At 41.5% G+C, this 21,690-nt stretch overlaps 1 protein-coding gene across 4 annotated transcripts in view; it reads left to right on the top strand.

Annotated features, from left to right (window-relative positions):
• lrmda (leucine rich melanocyte differentiation associated) overlaps positions 1–21,690 on the top strand; it is a 1,191,210-nt gene that overhangs the window by 26,471 nt on the left and 1,143,049 nt on the right. For all 4 annotated transcript variants that reach the window (XR_010970929.1, XM_068020592.1, XM_068020594.1 and 1 more), the window contains exon 2: positions 3,582–3,682. Coding sequence is in view for 3 of the 4 variants with exons in the window: in XM_068020592.1 (XP_067876693.1) it covers positions 3,582–3,682 (101 nt within the window). In the remaining variant the exon portion in view is untranslated. The remainder of the gene's footprint in view (positions 1–3,581; positions 3,683–21,690) is intronic.

Raw genomic sequence — 21,690 nt, 5'->3', positions numbered from 1 at the left:
ATATTGAAATTGGCCTTCCCCCAATTCAGTACTTTTATTTCCGGTCCCTCTTTGTCCTTTTCCATAACTGCCTTAAATCTTAGAGTTATGGCCACTATCCCCGAGATGCTCCCCCACTGACACTTCTACCACTTGTCCGGCTTCATTCCATAAGATTAGGTCCAGTACCGCCCCTTCTCTTGTCGGATGTTCTACGTGCTGCCTCAAAAAGCTCTCCTGAATGCACTTTAAGAATTCTGCCCCCTTTAAGCCTTCTGCCCTAAAACTATCCCAGTTAATATTGGGGAAGTTGAAATCCCTTACTGTTATTACCCTATTATTTTTACACCTTTCAGATTTACCTACATATCTGCTCCTCTATCTACCCCTGACTGTTTGGAGGCCTGTAGTACACTCCCAACCAAGTGATTGTCCCCTTTTTGTTTTTAAGTTCTACCAATATGGCCTCATTTGAGGAACCTTCTAAGATATCCTTCCTCCTTACTGCAATAATTCACTCCTTGATCAACAGTGCAATGCCACCTCCTCTTTTATACTCTGTCATGCCTGAAGATTCTATAGCCTGGAATATTGAGCTGCCAGTCCTGCCCTTCCCTCAACAGGTCTCTGTGATAGCAATATCATATTCCCATGTGTTAGTCAACACCCTCAATTCATCTGCCTTACTTGTAAGACTCCTTGTGTTAAAATAGATGCAATCCAGCCTTGCATTATTCACTTGTACCTTTAACAGACTTTAATTTGCTCTGCCTTCCAGACTGACTCAGTTTCTATTCTATATTTGACTGTGCATCACCGCCTACTGTACCTCCACTTTGTAACCCATCCCCCTGCCAAATTAGTTTAAAACCACCCCCCCCACCCCCAACAGCACTAGCAAACCTCCCAGCAAGGATGTTGGTCCCGTCCGGTTCAAGTGCAACACATCCGACTTGCACAGGTCCCACCTTCGCCAGAAACAGACCCAGTGATCCAGGAAACTAAAGCCCTCCCTCCTGCACCATCTCTTCAGCCACACATTCATCTGCTCTATCCCCCTATTCCTATACCCACGAGCACGTTGCACTGGGAGTAATCCAGAGATTACAACCTTTTGAGGTCCTGCTTTTTAACCTGCTACCTAGCTCCCTAAATTCTTGTTGCAGGACCTCATCCCTCTTTCTACCTATGTCGTTGGTACCAATGTGTACCACGACCTCTGACTGTTCTCCCTGCCCCTTCAGAATGTCCTGCAGACGCTCTGTGATATCCGTGACCCTAGCACCAGGGAGGCAACATACCATCCTGGAATCATGTTTGCGGCCACAGAAACTCCTATCTGTACCCCTTACGATAGAATCGCCTATCACTATAGCTCTCCCACTCCTTTTCCTCCCCTCCTGTGCAGCTGAGCCACCCGTGGTGCCACAGACTTGGCTCTTGCTGCATTCACCTGAGAAGCTATCTCCCCCAACAGTAACCGAAGGGGCACATCTGTTAGATAGGGAGATGGACCCAGGGGACTCCTGCACTACTGCCTAGTTCTTCTACTCTGCCTGGCGATCAACCTTTCCCTTTCTTCCTGAGCAGTATTTACCTGCAATGCGACCACCTCCCTGTACTTGCTATCCATGATGATCTCAGCCTTGCGGATGCTCCACAGTGTCTCCAGCCGCCGCTCCAGATCCGAAACGCGGATTTCGAGTAGCTGCAGGTGGAGACACTTCCTGCACACGTGTTCGCCCTGGACAGTGGAAGTGTCCCTGACTTCCCACATTGCACAGGAGGAGCAGTCCACACTGTTGAGCTGCCCTGCCATGACTTACCCTTAATTTACTCCCTTAAATTACCCAAAAATTATGACTATCCATTATTCTGAAATAATGGTGCTTTTTAAATTTGTGATCAGAAGCAACCTGCACACATTGCTGTATTAGTCATCATTTTAGTTCATTTCAAGCCTAGTCATCTCATTGAATTTCTTTTTTTTAACATAGGCCTTTCCTTTTGCTAATTTTCTTCTATTTCCTCCGACTGAAGACCTGAACTCAGGCGCATCTTTCAAACCAGTACCTTGTCTCATTATTGATGTATAACCTTTGATGCTGAGAGTCAACAGGCTATTTGACTGCAGGGGATATCACAGCCAAGCTAAGTCCTATTCTCACCTACTATCTACTTGTGTGCAGTTGCAGCATGGGTCATTATATAACAACCAAGAGCAGGAACTCTGGAAGTTTTGTCCCTGTGGACTGAAGCTAGCTGTAGAGCATCTTCTGTTTCAGATGAGATCAACCACAGCACAGGCTAGAGGTTCTTGCTCTCTCTGGCTCAGCTGCTGACTCCCTTAACTGATAAAGCCATCAGGGGGGCCTGGTAAAGACTTCAACATAGTTTCATAAAATGGAAAATGGAAAAGCAACACAGTAACCAAAGTAGTATAATTATTGATGTAATTGTATTGGATGTAGGCATGCTAAACGTGACACTAACTGTATCTGTGGATTGGGGCATGGTTTTGTTTATTTTTAAACCGGTTAAAATTCTGTTGAAGGGAGTCCACCCAGAATAGTCCTTTTTATTGTCTTTTTAAGGTGCTAGTGAACCGTACCATATTCTGTTTTTTATCCCAGATTTCCAGGATTTACATTTTTTTCTTTGGTGTCTCAAGTTTCTTTTGCGGCAGATTTTTCCCACATCACCCCTCCAAAAGGGAATTCATAAAAGTGAAATTATAATTCCTTGGTGTTAAATTTTAGCCATTCTCCCAACATTTAACTTGTGTTCACAGCAAAAAGGCAGTTTCCATAAGCAGACCTGCTTCTATGAAGTGATACGTGCAACCTTATATGTTGTGTATGTGGAATGGTATGCTACAGAAATAACAATTGCACTTTTACCTTTGTATTTTGCATTGGAGATTACATCCCCACTACATTTTTCTGTTCACTTCAGAAGACAGTAAATATATATCAGTGGACTAAATTTTTCAGGTTAAAACGAATAGACAAATGTATTTGCATTTGTGTAATTATCACACTTTTATAAAAGACAACTACAGTTTAGCAGCAGTTAAAGCTTTGTCACCTGTTTCAATGATAAAATCTTGAATTTTGAATAATTCATTTCAATAACTTTTTTGAATTGAATCTCTGATAAATTATTTGTTCAGAAAGATTTGATGGAGCTGCTTACACTGGAAATGGGCAATGCATGCAGAGAACTAAAGATCTTGGGCAAATAGTGCTTATGCTGTTTTTTGGGACCTAAAGCTATGTTCTGATTCCCTGAAGTAGATTAAGACTATGAAATGCACTTCTTACATACAACGTTTCTCCAACTGCAGTGTCATAAATGTTGTTGAAAGTGCACTGTCTTTTAATTTCTCATTCTTTCACTTAAGTTTATTGAAAATGTTACAATTTCAATAAAATTGTGCTTGAATATATATGCTAATAACTAGTCAAAATATAATTTTTGAAGTGCTAGTCAATTACATATGACATGCAGAAAATCTCTATTTGTAAAAGGTAAATGTCATGTGCTTGTTTCCTCCTTATTCAACTTTAAAAAATGTTTATTTTAATCTATGTTTTGGACAGGTTTCTTATATTGGTCAAAACTGTGAAGGTATTCCAGAATTTCTTGGCAGGAAATATGGACATTTCACAAAGCGTCTAGATCTTAGTTTCAATCTACTAAGGTAAGATGCAATCCATAAGCAACAAATCTATAAATAGCGCTATCTAAATTCCACACTGAGCATTTTTATTCCTTAAATGGCATTGCTTTGTATGAGCCACTTTTTCCGATATGTGAAGCTAGTACTGTATGCATGACAGATGTCAATTTTTTTGCAGGCCAATGGAGTTTTCTCGTAGTCTAATCACTATAATGTGCATCTTTGCATACTTTCTACTTTTGATCATTTGAATATTGATGTTTAGAATGTCAACTTGATTAGATTCCACTTGTTACTGGAACACTGGGGATGATTTTTTTAGTGCTATCACTCAGTTCAATTTTTTTGGCAGGATCAGTCATGATGCAAAAATTACAATAAATAACGTACAGCTGACTTCAAGCCTGCTGCAGTTTTGAGATGACCTTGAAATGGGGAGTCAGAGCTCATTACTGTATTTCTGACTTCCAAATGCATGGCGCTCATGCTGCACACTCCCCACCCATTTGTACTGAATAGAATTCAGCTAAACCAATGTCCCCTGGAGGTTGCTTAGACAAGACTAAAAATCGGGTTTGTGGTAGATTTCTGGGGGACAGGAAGAGATTGAATTCTCTTCCTCTACTTCTGCAGATGGGCCACTGGATTTCTGCCCCCAACTATTGCCGAGCTGACAATCTGCTCATTTACCTGTGAAGCTCGTTGATTCTATTCAAAGAAGGCTGGGCCACCATCAGGCAAATGATGGGCTTTTCAGGCTCACCTGTGAATGGGAGCACATTAAAATTGCCCTCACTATGGCATTTGCGTGCATAGTAGAGATGTTTGAAGTAACTGTATTAAGTACTTTTATCTAGGACCATTCTGATTACTGACATTTAATATATGTTTATGCATATACATATTAACAAGTTGGTATTCTTGTTACTATCAACTTTTTGGCTTAAGAGAACAAATAAACTTTTTACTGCCCAGTTTGCAAGTAAAAATTTGAAGATATGTTTGTTGCTATTTAATGATTAGTACCCTATTGCAAACTATTTTAGTGAAGGCATTAACTGATTTTGAATAGACAGAGGAATGACATATGCCTATGTTCATCGGCTTACGTTGGCAACAGTCACTTCTAGGGTCATATGCTACATTTTAGAATAATTTGAAAGCTGATCTAAGAATTTAATAACTGTTTATTCTGTCGAACAAATAAAGTAGCATCCATGTAATGGTGTTCTTTCAATCATTACAAATCATTTGTGCCTGCAGTGCTTGTGAGTGATGGTTCTTTCACAGTTGAGAAAGAATATATGTAACTCATTGTCATTGGTGCGACATGACCTATTTCATAGTTAAAGAGAAGTTGATCTATTTTCAGGGCTGGATTACAGTTGGTAGTTGATGAAGAAAGTTCAAACATTCTTATCAATAGCATGTAATAACTCTCATGCCCAGTAAAGGCATGTCCTATTCATAACTTTAAACATGGACTGTATTCAGCATAGAATCTTCTGGAACTGAATTTTCTTTTTAAATGAAACACAATGGACATGGCTGCCGAGGGTTCAGCAACTTTTGCAGTTTCGGCTCAGTCTCAGAAATATCTCAAGCATCCGAAAAGTTCCTAATTGAGTGGCCATGGGTGTAGTGCCTCCCTTGGATGGACATACCAAGATGAAACCATTTTGGAATTCATATTGTTTGTGGTCTGACCCAAAGCTCAAATCTATGGACTCCTAGACTCATGGTGTGAGGGGGCGGGGGGAGGTGGTGGAATCCCGAAGTTAAGTCCGGGGGAGGAAGGCCCGTGAACGGCTTTCCTGCCCTGCCGCCTATTGAGACCTTAAGTGGGAAATTAATGTCCAATTTCGGGCCGCATCCCGCCACTGCTGCAGTTAGTTGAGTGACAGGCAGATCTGCTGCTGCACAGGAAGCACGACAGGAAAAACCATGCGGGCAATGACTTCGATATACGGCTGGCTATTGAATCCACCTAACAACACTTCAGGAGTGAAAAAGCCTTCACCAGGCCCGCAACACGTGCTTTTTCCCCAGGATGAGCCCAATTCACGTGACTTACGAACTAGTCCTTTTTGTGATTTGTAAAAGCACACTATCCTCTTTAATGGTTTTCTTTGAGTGTATCTGTGTGTGAGTGGTGAATGTGTGACTTCGTGTTAGACTTTCGGGGTGAATGTGTGAATCAAGAAAAATAATCCTCTTTAAATCCTCGAAAAGCATGCTGTTGGTTATTCAAATTGGTCATACACTCGGGTTAAGAAATTTACACATCTTCCTTGTCAAAAACATACTGATTATGGACAGTAAAGGGAGGGGAACTGGGATTTCAGTTCTCTCTCAATTCTGTCTGTAACAGAATATTACAGAAATGCATTACTGGAAAACACTTATTGAATCTCTGGCTCCACTGTGACTTTTCACACTGGCAGGTTACAATGATAATGGTTCCTCAGGTAAATTCTGAAATGGTCAAATAGGTTCAGAATTCAGGAAGTATGCACCATGGAAACAAATGTAGTACAGAAAATTCTATGAAACACAAATTTCACAGTAATAGCATTGCAACAATTAATTCAGCACTGCAGATTCATAACTGAAACTGGTATGAAACTCAAAATGTATCATAACTGGATCTATTAGAATCTGCAGAGGATCTGCTTATATTTAAGTCATTTATACAATAATTGGCATTTCATAATTATTGTTTTGGTCAGTCAGGTGTCTATCCTTCCAAGACTCTCCAAATCCAGCTGAAAAAGTTACGTTTCCATTTGCATGTTATGGAGTGCATACTATCTACCCGTAGCAACACACCCACTTGCTTAAGCTCCGAGAATGTAATTGAAATTTGCTAAAATCTGAGCCGTGGGGACCCATGAGTAGCTGAAACTGCTGCTGAAGTTTAGCTGGATGCCTTGCACAGCTTGCCAACATGAGCTCTGGTACTCCTCTCCAGGAAGGACTATCCTAGCTCTTAAGGCATTGGAACAGAGTTAGAGGAACGGTGGCTTGGGATGAGGTTTAGACATATCAGGACACCTATGAAAAGGTCAAGTACCGGCTGAAGATGTGCCAGTTAAGTGATGGGCCTACCCTCCTGGTGCCATCAATGAGTTAGGTTAGCCGGCCAATCAACAGTACCTTTTGTAGACTTGCAAAACCTGCCTGGTTTAGATGTCTGATTGCTGAGTATGCTACAGCAGAATGACCGGTTTTCAATCTTTCATCACCATGTTGGAGCGACCTTGACTGTAAGACCTCACTTTGTTGCTATCTCTCTTTCTCTTTTCCATTAACCATCCCACCCCCAGCTGGTGTATCACTATTTAGTTGATAACTACCTGACCAGCATGGTTTTGAGGCCTTGCAAGAAAAAAACACATCCTAGGACCTCCTCTCAAGTGGTGCAACTTATCATACAATTTGAGAGTACATTGTCACCATCTTCTCACCTCAGCATTAACACATAGCACTCTTCATCAGTTGCACTAGTTGGAGGTTCATTCTTCAACTGTATCTGTTTTCTCCTCGGCACTCAATTAAGTAGGCATGAAGTGCGAATGTGTTTATGTACAGTTCATTCAGCTAACATCATCTAACAGCCGTTGTCTCAAGTCTGACTTTCTCTATTCGAAACACATGGACATCTATTACCACTGTGGTGGAACAACATGTGCATGACATCTTGTGATGTGCCAGCCACTGTGACATATGAACATATGATAACTAATGTTAAGCCCATCAATGCTCGCTCTTATCCTGTAGAATATGTGACCTTGAGCACCAACTGCCCCCACTCCAACCCCCCCAACACCCACCGCCATCTCTCTCTCCTGAAACACTAGTGATGCTAACTCATGTGCACACAAAAAAAAAAAATCTGGCCATTTTCAAGGAGGTCTCCTGGTAAATTACTTTGGGACTATAAGGCAATTGAACAAAGTCCTTGAGACAGTGGTTACCTATGATGCATCAATAGATGTTCTTAACTAACCACTCACACTGCCTCTGCACTTGATATCAATTTCCTTAGGGATATAAGGTTGTACAAGACTGGAAAATATATTTTCTGTCGATTGGGCCTGTCTCCAAGGCCGTATCATATTCCATTTCATTTCTCATACCCTTCAAAGCCCAATCATAGTATTATCCAGCACTCTCTTGAAATTTACAAGCTTCTCCACTTCAACAGTCTCTCTGGATAGCTATTCCACTTATCCATACCTTCTGTTTGAAGCACTTGCATCTTAATTCTGTGTCCCTTTTATTCATCTAAGCTTAAATTCAGGTTTTGTTCTTCTGGAGCTTTTGTTAATAGTGAATATCTTTCCTTTTAAGATTTTAATTTGCAAGCTAAGTTCACCCCAAAGCCACCTTTTTCAAGTGTAAATGTTCTTATTCTCCATTTCCTTTGATCAACTTACTTGCCATTTTTTGTACCTGTCCAAGGCCAGGCAGTCCACCTCCCTAAGTTAGAGTGCCTGAAACTGCACCATACTCCAAGTGGGTGGATCAGCACATTGTACAAGGTAACTATAATTTCCTGGAACATGTACTTGATCACTCAACCTATATAAAGATCCTGTTGCATTTTGCACCACCATTGCAAACTTTTTTTTTTTGCTGATGATTTTTCTCAAAAACATCCAGATCTTAACCCTATGTTTCCAGCAGACTGTTGCCATTTAATTTGCATTCCCACTGTTCATCTCTTTTCAACAACTTCATGTGTTTACCTTTCTCTAAATGATCTCATCCATCTTTTTGGCCCATTCTCCTCACCTTCTCAGATCCTTCTATGACCGTTTCCCCCTTGTTTTGCACTGTTTGACTCTTCCCAATTTGTATCGAATTTGATGTTTTAAATTCCAACCCTTAAGTTGGAGAAAAGGCTTACTCAACAACAACAGGTTGCAATTACGTAGGACCTTTTCCAAGATGGGAAAACATACAAAGGCACCTCTTTCAGGCAAAAATAGATTCCAAGCAATATTAGGAGAAGAATTAATGGAAGTGACTGAAGGCATAGTCAGAGAGGTAGGTTTTAAGGAAACATTTGAAGGTAAGGAGAGAGGTTGAAGGAGAATGTTCCGAGTGTGGGCTAAGATTTTTAATTCATTTTTGGGATTTGGGTATCGCTGGCAAGGTCCACAATTATTGCCCATCCCTAACTGCCCTCTCAAAAGTGAGAATGGGTAGAATAGAGAGAGGGGTCAAAGAGACAGGTTGACATTAGGGGTAGGAATTTGGGAGTGTCCTACCCACCAGCACCCCTACCCCCCCCCCCCCCCCCCACCACTCTCTCAACTCCCACATCTCCACTCCCACCGCACGCGCGCTCTCCACTCCCACCGCACGCGCACGCTCTCTCCACTCCCACCACACTCATGTGCTCCACTGGTACAGTACAACCATGGAGTACACTGTTACTTAAGGTGGTCCAACTGTATCTGGTGATAAACAACCAGGATTGTCATGCACCTAGTGCACTTGAAGAGCCCCTCAGACTTCTGGTTGCAGGAGTGGGAATTATACAGGTGGGAAACTGAGAGACTTGGTGTGGATGACTGTGTCAAAGGCAGAGGTAAAGCACCCTGTTATGCATGTCAATGACAGCACCAATGTTTGGGGGGTGAGAGAAAAGTGGAATTTGGGACTTTGAGAGGCTGTTGTAAAGAGAAATTAGTATAGTTTTTTCAGGGGAGAGGATAATGGTAAAGAAGTTGGAGGCAAGGAGGGAGAAGTGATGTTGAGGGAGACGAGAAAGTGAGGAGATAAATGGTGGAAAAACCAAAGGTAGTAAGGCCTTGTGATTGTAAAGTTCGGATGTGGGTGAGTGAGTTTATGTGGAAGGTGATGTTGAGTGAGAAAATGGGTGCAGAGAAATCTGCTGGAGTTGAGGGGGTAATGAGAATTTTTTGAGATGAACTCCAGCTATTTATCCCATTTGATCTTAATGATACATGAGCCCCATAGTGCACAATGTTATAATCCAACCTCATTGCAGCTCTCTTGAGTCTTCCAAGTATCTAACAGCACTCGTTTTCTTCACAATTAATTCAACAGGACTCTGTTTTGGTAAGTACCCAAGTAGCTTTTAGCTTCAGTGTGTTTGTCTTTGGCCGTATCTGCTGTTGACTCTGCAGTAGGGTAGCCTCACTGGCCAGTGCAGGCAAATGGCCGCCTCCTGCGCTGTAACAATTCTGTGATTCTGTGACTCAACGCCTGGCTTTGTGGTCACCAATATCTTCGCTATAGTTGAATGTCTTGGCACAGTTACTTAGCATAGAGGCTACTAGCCAAATGAGTTAGCAGTCATCCTTTGTCACAAGGCCAACATCTTCCCCAAAATCTCTAAGGTCTGCCCTTATGAGAAAAGGTAAATGGCCTGTGATCGAAAGTTTTCCAATAATGTCAAATCACTGAGTAAGAATGCAAAATACTTTCCAATATAATAAAAGCAAAATACTGCAGATGCTGGAAATCTGAAATAAAAACAAGAAATGCTGGAAATACTCAGCATGTCTGGCAGCATCTGTGGAGAGAGAGAAGCAGAGTTAATGTTTCAGGTCATTGACCTGAAACGTTAACTAAAATACTTTCCAAGCTAGTTAGAGATGTATCTTTGATTGTAGTATTACTCTGAATCCCATTCTGTGTCCTGCAATTAATTATCTTTGGAAAAGAAGCTGACAACAATGCTGGAGAAAAGATTTGCACCAACTTTCAAGTTTAGGATAGACATATTCCAGTCACCTATAGGAGCTAATGATCAATCGGGAAACCATTTTGCTACTTTCAGAAGGCTTTCGACAAAGTCCCACATAAGAGATTAGCGTATAAAATTAAAGCGCATAGGATTGGGGGTAGTGCATTGTGATGGATAGAAAATTGGTTGGCAGACAGGAAACAAAGAGTAGGGATAAATGGGTCTTTTTCCGAATGGCAGGCAGTGACTAGTGGGGTACCGCAGGGATCGGTGCTAGGGTCCCAGCTATTCACAATATATATTAATGATTTAGCTGAGGGAACTAAATGTAATATCTCCAAATTTACAAATGATACAAAAATGGGTGGGAGGGTGAGTTCTGAGGAGGATGCAGAGAGGCTTCAGGGTGATTTGGACAAGTTGAGTGAGTGGGCAAATGCATGGCAGATGCAGTATAATGTGGATAAATGTGAGGTTATCCACTTTGGTAGCAAAAACAGGAAGGCAGATTATTATCTGAATGGCTATAAACAGAAAGAGGGGAATATGCAGTGAGACCTGAGTGTTCTTGTACACAAGTCGCTGAAGGTCAGCATGTAGGTGCAACAGGCGGTAAAAAAGGCAAATCCTCATAGCGAGAGGATTCGAATACAGGAGCAGGGATGTCTTGCTGCAATTATACAGGGCCTTGGTGAGGCCACACCTGGAATATTGTGTGCAGTTTTGGTCTCCTTATCTGAGGAACGGTGTTTTTGGTATAGTGCAGCGAAGGTTTATCAGACTGATTCCTGGGATGGCGGGGACTGACGTTTGAGGAGAGATTGAGTCGGTTAGGATTATATTCGCTGGAGTTCAGAAGAGTGAGGGGGGATCTCATAGAAACCTATAAAATTCTAACAGAACTTGGCAGGGTAGATGCAGGAAGGATGTTCCCGATGCTGGGGGAATCCAGAACCAGGGATCATAGTCTAAGGATACGGGGTAAACCATTCAGGCCTGAGATGAGGAGAAACTTCTTCACCCAGAGAGTGGTGAACCTGTGGAATTCACTACCACAGAAAGCAGTTGAGGCTAAAACATTGTATGTTTTCAAGAAGGAGTTAGATATAGCTCTTGGGTTCAAAGGGATCAAAGGATATGGGGCGAAAGCGGGAACAGGTTACTGAGTTGGATGATCAGCCATGATCATAATGAATGGCGGAGCAGGCTCGAGGGCTGAATGGCCTACTCCAGCTCCTATTTTCTATGTTTCTATACCATCTGGTGACAGGACGACATTGTTGAGGGTGCTCGACTCATCGTGCAACTTCTGAGAAATGTATACAGATCATGTGTGCCAAGATTTAAACACAGTAAAGAATCTTGTCAGCTACCCTATTTTCTTCAGGGTGGCGATGCAGCTTTGTCAGGAGGGGCTGCGATAACCTAGCATTATTCTCGGGTTGGGTTAGTTACTGGAGAGTGTGCTAATTTAGTGAGCAACAAGCCACGTGGTAATTCTGGTTTTCCTCCTGGAAAGCACTCTTTGTGTATGCTTGGCACCTTCTCTGTCATACATAGACTGCATTCTCACGGTAGTGTGCATTGCACAAACACATTTGTCCTTGCAAGTATAAAATTAACACGCCACTGGGACAGTGCCTGAGACCGAATTGCCAGAGATGCTGTTCCCGTTGAGGTGAGCGCCCAGGGAATAGCCCAACATGGACCTTTGGCGTATTGGCCTGTGATTCGGGTATGTTACCTGCTGTAAGTCGTGCATTGCCATGCCGTACTCCAATTAAGAGTTTCAGATTTCGGTAAACAACTCGAGCTTCATGTTTTTTGTGGATGATATCTTACAAGCTCACCAATTGCATTATATCTTCTGAACGCTATTCTGTTCCATTTACAGTATGTTCCACACTCTCAAGTTTAAGTTTTGCATTGTGTGATTAAGAAGTGCATGATTGCTGCTCTTTTTGAGGTGTTATCTTTCTATGCAATAACGTATCTGACTACTTTTAATGCCTTCATTCAAAGTTGAACAACGATTTTGAGATGAGTGAAGAACACTACTGCCTAGGGCTCCATTTAGTCATGTTCAGCCAGACTACAGGTAGGGTTTGATTACTACTTATACAACATCACATCATAAATTAATTTCCACTAATACCTAAAATTTTGCAAAATGTTCATATTGCTTTCAAACTATTGATGAAGTTTGTCATCAAATCTGAAAGCTTAAATGTTACAAAGTAGAATCAAATTATTTTTGGGACTGTCCACTTTAGATCACCACATCATAAACTTATCTTTCAACATGAACAGGTATCTAATTTGCTACAATCACACAATTGCTGCAGATATGTTTTCATTGGACCAAAGGCAATCTAGATAACATGTAAATACTGAATGCTAACCCACAAACTACTGTATGAACATAATAGTTTTGCTGTACATAGTCTTTGCACTTAGACAATATAATTTTTAATGCAGTAATGGAGCTTCTGTATCAGGTGAATCTGGGGCAGAGTATCATCAGGAAAATGTTCTACTTGAAGGCAGTTAAGTGTATTGTGCTGATATTTTTACGTACATGGAGAGGTGGGGGGTGGAGGGAGATTCCAATTTAAAAATATGACTGCCCCAGCAAAATAGTGCTGCTTAAATTGTTAAGCATGACTGTAGAGAGAGAATCTGATTTGGGCTGTACTCTGGAGGGAAAGTAAAGCCTTTTTGCATTATGATGCAATATAGTCCAGGTTCTGAGAGAGCAACACATCCATGTTTTTTTAATATAGGTGGTGTATTGCTGGTGGTCAGATCAGTGGAATTCATAATTCCAGTGACAGATTTGGAGAGCCATGAAAAATGGGTCTGCTTTGAACCAGGGCAAGATAAGTCAGGTACTTTACACATGGGATTGTTAACGGTACAAGACTGACTGTACTCTAGTACTGTAGATGCTGCATTAGTGGTGGAAATCCTGTAATATCTCAATGAAGGCTTGTCTTTTTGGCCATTGGTAACTGGGGTCAATAAAGCAAGAATGCAGGAACATATGAACAGAAGCAGGTCATTCAGCTCCTTGAGCCAATTCTGCCATTTATTTAGATTATGGCTGATCTATATCTTAACTCTATTTACCCACCTTAGTTCCATATTCTTTGATAGATTTTTGTTGGCCATAGGTATTAATCTTAGTTTTGAAACTTTCAATTGTCTTAGCCGCAACAGCTTTTTGAGGGATGTTACACTGAACACCAAAACTACTTGCCAATTAGATTGCAGCAAAAATAATTTTCCAATCTACAGCTTCCATGACCATTCCTCACCTACCTCATTATAATCCCACCTAAGTAATACTTTTATAAACACACATAATCTACAGAAAAAAACAAAGAGTTATGCATTAAATCTTCCAATCGTTTCAGAAAGTTCTTTTCTCCTCTGCCTCCTTTCCTTGGTCCCACCATGTTAGAACCAGAGAAGCTTACAGGACAGAAAGAGGACATTTTGCACATCTGTCGCTATTGGTTCTTTGCTCAAGCAATTCAAAACTAATCCCATGCCTGTAGCCCTGAATCTTCCTCTGCTTCAAATATTTATTCACTTTGGTCTCGCTCAACAACTCCTTGTGGTAAAGCATTTCATGAAGTTTTGTCAGTGATATCATGAATATTGAGGTTCTGTATCTAAGAACATGTAAATATTACGTTCATTCATTAAAACTTTTGAGTTTAGTTAAGGCAAATTAGAAGTTCTCAATGTTCATCAGACATTTCTTCTGGGAATTTGATCACCCAGATACTGCAGCTGTGAGCTCCTGCATGATGATCTTCAGGTTGGCCCTATTCCTCTGCTGGTGTGCAATTTAAGATATTGAGATCGTTGAGTCATGATCAAGTCTTTTTTTGAGGATAGACACAATGCTTGCAGAGCAATTCTTTTGATATCTACTCAGCTTTTTATTTAAAAAATCTGAAGCACTGTATGAAACATTCCAACTCTCTGGAGGAATGATTAGAATTAGAACATTACAGCGCAGTACAGGCCCTTCGGCCCTCAATGTTGCGCCGACCTGTGAAACCATCTGACCTGCACTATTCCATTTTCATCCATATGTCTATCCAATGACCACTTAAATGCCCTTAAAGTTGGTGAGTCTACTACTGTTGCAGGCAGGGCGTTCCACGCCCCTACTACTCTCTGAGTAAAGAAACTACCTCTAACATCTGTCCTATATCTATCACCCCTCAACTTAAAGCTATGTCCCCTCGTGTTTGCCATCACCATCCGAGGAAAAAGACTCTCACTATCCACCCTATCTAACCCTCTGATTATCTTATATGTCTCTATTAAGTCACCTCTCCTCCTCCTTCTCTCCAACGAAAACAACCTAAGTCCCTCAGCCTTTCCTCGTAAGACCTTCCCTCCATACCAGGCAACATCCTAGGAAATCTCCTCTGCACCCTTTCCAAAGCTTCCACATCCTTCCTATAATGCGGTGACCAGAACTGCACGCAATACTCCAGGTGCGGCCTCACCAGAGTTTTGTACAGCTGCAGCATGACCTCGTGGCTCCGCAACTCGATCCCCCTACTAATAAAAGCTAACACACCATATGCCTTCTTAACAGCCCTATTAACCTGGGTAGCAACTTTCAGGGATTTATGTACCTGGACACCAAGATCTCTCTGCTCATCTACACTACCAGGAATCTTCCCATTAGCCCAGTACTCTGCATTCCTGTTACTCCTTCCAAAGTGAATCACCTCACACTTTTCCACGTTAAACTCCATTTGCCATCTCTCAGCCCAGCTCTGCAGCCTATCTATGTCCCTCTGTACCCTACAACATCCTTCGGCACTATCCACAACTCTACCGACCTTCGTGTCATCTGCAAATTTACTAACCCACCCTTCTACACCCTCATCCAGGTCATTTATAAAAATGACAAACAGCAATGGCCCCAAAACAGATCCTTGCGGTACACCACTAGTAACTAAACTCCAGGATGAACATTTGCCATCAACCACCACCCTCTGTCTTCTTTCAGCTAGCCAATTTCTGATCCAAAGCTCTAAATCACCTTCAACCCCATACTTCCGTATTTTCTGCAATAGCCTACCGTGGGGAACCTTATCAAACGCCTTACTGAAATCCATATACACCACATCCACTGCTTTACCCTCATCCACCTGTTTGGTCACCTTCTCGAAAAACTCAATAAGGTTTGTGAGGCACGACCTACCCTTCACAAAACCGTGCTGACTATCGCAAATGAACTTATTCTTTTCAAGATGATTATAAATCCTGTCTCTTATAACCTTTTCCAACATTTTACCCACAACCGAAGTAAGGCTCACAGGTCTATAATTACCAGGGCTGTCTCTACTCCCCTTCTTGAACAAGGGGACAACATTTGCTATCCTCCAGTCTTCCTGCACTATTCCTGTCGACAATGACGACATAAAGATCAAGGACAAAGGCTCTGCAATCTCCTCCCTGGCTTCCCAGAGAATCCTAGGATAAATCCCATCTGGCCCAGGGGACTTATCTATTTTCGCACTTTCCAAAATTACTAACACCTCCTCCTTGTGAACCTCAATCCCATCTAGCCTAGTAGTCTGAATCTCAGTATTCTCCTCGACAACATTTTCTTTCTCTACTGTAAATCCTGACGAAAAATATTCATTTAACGCTTCCCCTATCTCCTCTGATTCCACTCACAACTTCCCACTACTATCCTTGATTGGCCCTAATCTAACTCTAGTCATTCTTTTATTCCTGATATACCTATAGAAAGCCTTAGGGTTTTCCTTGATCCTATCCGCCAATGACTTCTCGTGTCCTCTCCTTGCTCTTCTTAGCTCTCCCTTTAGATCCTTCCTGGCTAGCTTGTAACTCTCAAGCGCCCTAACTGAGCCTTCATGTCTCATCCTAACATAAGCCGCCTTCTTCCTCTTGACAAGCGCTTCAACTTCTTTAGTAAACCACGGCTCCCTCGCTCAACAACTTCCTCCCTGCCTGACAGGTACATACTTATCAAGGACACGCAGTAGCTGCTCCTTGAATAAGCTCCACATTTCGATTATGCCTATCCCCTGCAGTTTCCTTCCCCATCCTACACATTCTAAATCATGCCTAATCGCATCATAATTTCCTTTCCCCCAGCTATAGTTCTTGCCCTGCGGTATATACCTGTCCCTGCCCATCGCTAAGGTAAACCTAACCGAATTGTGATCACTATCACCAAAGTGCACACCTACATCTAAATCTCACACCTGGCCGGGTTCATTACCCAGTACCAAATCCAATGTGGCATCGCCCCTGGTTGGCCTGTCTACATACTGTGTCAGAAAACCCTCCTGCACACGCTGGACAAAAACTGACCCATCTAAAGTACTCGAACTATAGTATTTCCAGTCAATATTTGGAAAGTTAAAGTCCCCCATAACAACTACCCTGTTACTCTCGCTCCTGTCGAGAATCATTTTCGCTATCCTTTCCCCTACATCTCTGGAACTATTTGGAGGTCTATAGAAAACTCCCAACAGGGTGACCTCTCCTCTCCTGTTTCTAACCTCGGCCCATACTACCTCAGTAGACGAGTCCTCAAACATCCTTTCTGCCGCTGTAATACTCTCCTTGATTAACAATGCCACACCCCCCCCTCTTTTACCATCTTCTCTGTTCTTACTGAAACATCTAAATCCCGGAACCTGCAACATCCATTCCTGCCCCTGCTCTACGCATGTCTCCGAAATGGCCACAACATCGAGATCCCAGGTAGCAACCCATGCTGCAAGCTCACCCACCTTATTCCGGATGCTCCTGGCGTTGAAGTAGACACACTTTAAACCAAGTTCTTGCTTGCCAGTGCCCTCTTGCGTCTTTGTAACCTTATCCCTGACCTCGCTACTCTCAACATCCTGTACACTGGAACTACAATTTAGGTTCCCATTCCCCTGCTGAATTAGTTTAAACCCCCCCGAAGAGCACTAGCAAATCTCCCCCCCAGGATATTGGTACCCCTCTGGTTCAGATGCAGACCATCCTGTTTGTAGAGGTCCCACCTACCCCAGAAAGAGCCCCAATTATCCAGGAAACCAAAACCCTCCCTCCTACACCATCCCTGCAGCCACGTGTTCAACTCCTCTCTCTCCCTATTCCTCGCTTCGCTAGCACGTGGCACGGGCAACAGCCCAGAGATAACAACTCTGTTTGTTCTCGCTCTAAGCTTCCACCCTAGCTCCCTGAATTTCTGCCTTAAATCCCCATCTCTCTTCCTACCTATGTCGTTGGTGCCTATGTGGACCACGACTTGGGGCTGCTCCCCCTCCCCCTTAAGGATCCCAAAAACACGATCCGAGACATCACGAACCCTGGCACCTGGGAGGCAACATACCAACCGTGAGTCTCTCTCGTTCCCACAGAACCTCCTATCTGTTCCCCTAACTATGGAGTCCCCAATGACTAATGCTCTGCTCCTTTTCCCCCTTCCCTTCTGAGCAACAGGGACAGACTCTGTGCCAGAGACCTGTACCCCATTGCTTACCCCTGGTAAGTCGTCCCCCGCAACAGTATCCAAAACGGTATACCTGTTGTTGAGGGAAACGGCCACAGGGGATCCCTGCACTGCCTGCTGGTTCCCTCTCCTTCCCCTGACGGTAACCCATCTACCTACTTCTTTTCCCTGAGGTGTGACTACCTCCCCATAACTCCTCTCAATAACCCCCTCCGCCTCCCGAATGATCCAACGTTCATCCAGCTCCAGCTCCAGTTCCCTAACGCGGTTCTCGAGGAGCTGGAGTTGGGTGCACTTCCCGCAGATGCAGTCAGCAGGGACACTCTTGGCAACCCTTACCTCCCACATTCTGCAGGAGGAACTTTCAACTGCCTTAACCTCCATTCCCACTATTCTAAATTCCCAACAAATCTACTGAAAAACCAAAAAAAAAGTCAAAACTTGTTAGCTTAGCAACAGTTTCAAACTCAAGCTTGACATCGCCTAATCAATGCTGCTGCTTATATCTCATCATTCTTTTTTCAACCTTGGTGATGTGGTCGTGCACCATGTCATGATCCTTCTCTATTTAAAGAAAAGATTATTGAAAAAGATGCAGCATAGTTTCTAATGGTAAGTTGTGCAATAAGTGTCTAAACTGGAGATGACTCGTAATTATAATAAACACTTAGACTTTGAAATTATGCAATGTGCAGATTAAGGTTTGAACTATGGTATAAGATTTTTTAGTTTGTTACTTTAATAGAGACATCAGCCTATATAAATTTAAACAGGTTAACACTTCCATTAAAATAGCAAACTCGGGAATGCGGAAACAAATTGTATTCAGATGCTAGTTATTGTACAGTGTGATTTCAAGGCCTTAATTTGATAAAGATAATGGTGCTGCTGAACTTGAACTCCCTAAAGTAATGTTTTTGTATCAGTCATATGTCAAAATTTTGCCTCGATTGCTACAAGTTCGAAATAAAGTGGGTTTTAAGTGGTTAATTCATGAACAACTCACGGGGGAAATTTATAAATTATTTAGAGGATGAGTATTCAGTGTGTTGAGATTCCTTGCACATTGTTGTTTTGTTCTTTGGTCAGTGACATACAGAGATACATTGGGCCATAACGTGCGGTGGCAGGACATCGGGTATTCGTTAGACTTGCCCTTGCACGTTGAGTTTTAAAGTTTTCTGCCCGACAAGTTGCTTATAACAGGGCATTTGGGACTTGAGTAAGCAGGGCAAGCAACTGTGTATATTTCCTTAACCAATTCGATTGAAAGATTTTGAAATTAACAGCGCAAGGATTGAGAAAAGTATAAACTAGAGTATGTGAATTCAATGCCAAATAGGGTACAGAAAGAGAAATAAATGGAGGGAGAGTGAGGGAAAAAAAGACAAAAGAAAATTTTAAAAAATATACATTTTTACATTTTCAAGACTTTCAACAATTTTATCCTAAAGGGATGAGTTTCAAAAGTGCTTAGGCAGTCTGTTGAATTTCATGAGTACCTGCTAAACTTATTGCAGAACCTTCCATTTTTTTCAAGAAAGTGGGCATTTGTAATTTCAATCTTAAAACTTTCAAGATTTATTGGCTGCGGGGCAGAACTCATCTGACAGGCAGTGTGTGATTGCCAGGAGTCAAACAGATCTGCTGTTTAAATGTGCATAAAAGGCAGCTGTGATTTTTTGTAAATTACAAATATTTTAATAAACTGTCAGTCATAAAGTTTTTTGTTACTGTGGGATATTCATTAGTAGCAAAGTCTAATATAGATATTTTAGACATGAAATCTTTTTTAAAGTTGCAGATTTTAGACTTTGCTATCATCGTGACATCAAAGCTTCCCATTTGAAACAAAGTGCTCTTCTATGGCTGCAGAAAGGGTCTGATCAATAAATGTGACACGTTGGTGTGGAGCAAATAGAAAGAAATGTTTTTTTTGACAAGACGTGAAAAATCACCTTGTGGCAGTTGGCACGGTGATGCCATTTCAGTGGAGACATTGGCAAAGTTGATCTGACAAGTAAAGAGGAGAGATGATGGTTATAGGTGCTTTTGTTTCGCAGTGTTTTTTTTTGACCTGTCAGGTTTCAAAAGAGCCTGAATGGTCGCCTTTGTTGTGTGAAAATTGCAGCCTGAAGCAGTTATCTCTGTTAAAATTCTGAATGCTGTAGTTTAATTGATTCACTTAAGGTCTGATTCTGTCACATATTAATAATTGTCAAACTCTCTTCTGAGATATAACTCCAGTGTGTCATGTTAAAATGTGCACTTATCAAAGAATTAATATCCTTAATGAACCAGTGGTTTGAAGCTAATATTGCATGAAATTGTGTCTGCCCTTTCATTTTTGTTTAAGGTACATCGACCAGCTTTCAAGAAAGATGCAATAACTTTATATTATAACATTTCAGGACCATTTGTATGGGGTTATGCAAGGCATGCTGCATACCCTGGAATCTGTTAAAGCTACAGCATCAATTAAAAGTTTGAAAAATCAAATTGCTTTAATTAAGGTTCTAGGATGGCTTATGGTTTTCAAACAGAGCCTTACATTAGTTATGTCATGAGGTTTGTGTATGTATTATATTAAATACTGATTCTTTTGGCTCTGGTAATTTTGAGATGAAGTCCATGAGTAAACCTGAGTCCAGTTCTAATTGCATTAAAACACTGCTTCTGAATAGTTAGACAATGACTGCCAGTTCAGTTGACAGATTCTCTCATAAAGTAGTTCATTTTGAAATCAATTTATTAAGTGAAATATTTATTTGCATGGCATCATTTGAATTGCTGATTAAAGAATGCACCAAAAAGCCTGAAAGATATCCTTCATTATCTAAATTATTTTGACAGTGTTGATAGAGTAGTGCTCTCTTGGGGAAAATGAAGGACCAGGAAACTCCAGGTTTGCAATAGGCAGATGTTGGGCAGTACTTCAGTTTTTATGTCATACTCTGGTGCTAGGTTTGGAGTAGAACAACACAGCAGATTTGTGCCAGTTGTTGCCCTCCAGTCTAACATTGGTGTGATCTGTGCCTGAAGGAAGGTCAAAGGGATTTCAATCTACCTATAGACTGGGTAAACCTAATTAGCACTAATGCTGTCGAGGACGAATTCCTGGAATGGATACAAGATGGTTTTCTTCAACAGGATGTTGCGGAACCAACTAGAGAATGGGCTATTTTAGAGCTAGTATTGTGCAATTAGAAAAGGCTAATTAATAATCTCGTGGTAAAGGAGCCTCCAGGGAAGAATGACCATAATATAATAGAATTTTACATTAAGTTTGAAAGTGATGTAGATCAATCCAAAACTAGGGTCTTAAATCTAAACAAAGGAAACTACGAAGGTATGATGGGGCAAATTGGCTGTGGTAGATTGGGAAGCTACATTTAAAAAGTATGATGGTAGGCAGGCAATGGCTAGCATTTAATGAATTAATACATGGTTTACAACAAATTTACATTCCTTTTGAGGCACAAAAGCACAACAGGAAAGGTGATCTAAGTAAGCTAACAGAAGTTAAAGATTGTATTAGATCAAAGGAAGAGGTTTATAAAGTTGCCAAGAAAGTAGTAAGCCTGAGGATTGGGAGAATTTTAGAATTCAGCAAAGGAGGGCCAAGAAACTGATGATGGGAAAATAGAATATGAAAGTAAACTAGTGAGAAACATAAAAACGGAATGTAAAGCTTCTATAAGTATGTAAAAAGGATAAGATTAGCAAAGACAAATGTGGGCTGGCTACAGGCAGAGACAGGAGAATTTATAATGGGAAATAAGGAAATGGCAG

Source organism: Heterodontus francisci, chromosome 42 (assembly GCF_036365525.1).
Source record: "Heterodontus francisci isolate sHetFra1 chromosome 42, sHetFra1.hap1, whole genome shotgun sequence".
NCBI classification, from domain to species: Eukaryota; Metazoa; Chordata; class Chondrichthyes; order Heterodontiformes; family Heterodontidae; genus Heterodontus; species Heterodontus francisci.
Note: the sequence above shows the minus strand (reverse complement) of the source record. Positions and strands in the feature narration are given on the sequence as shown.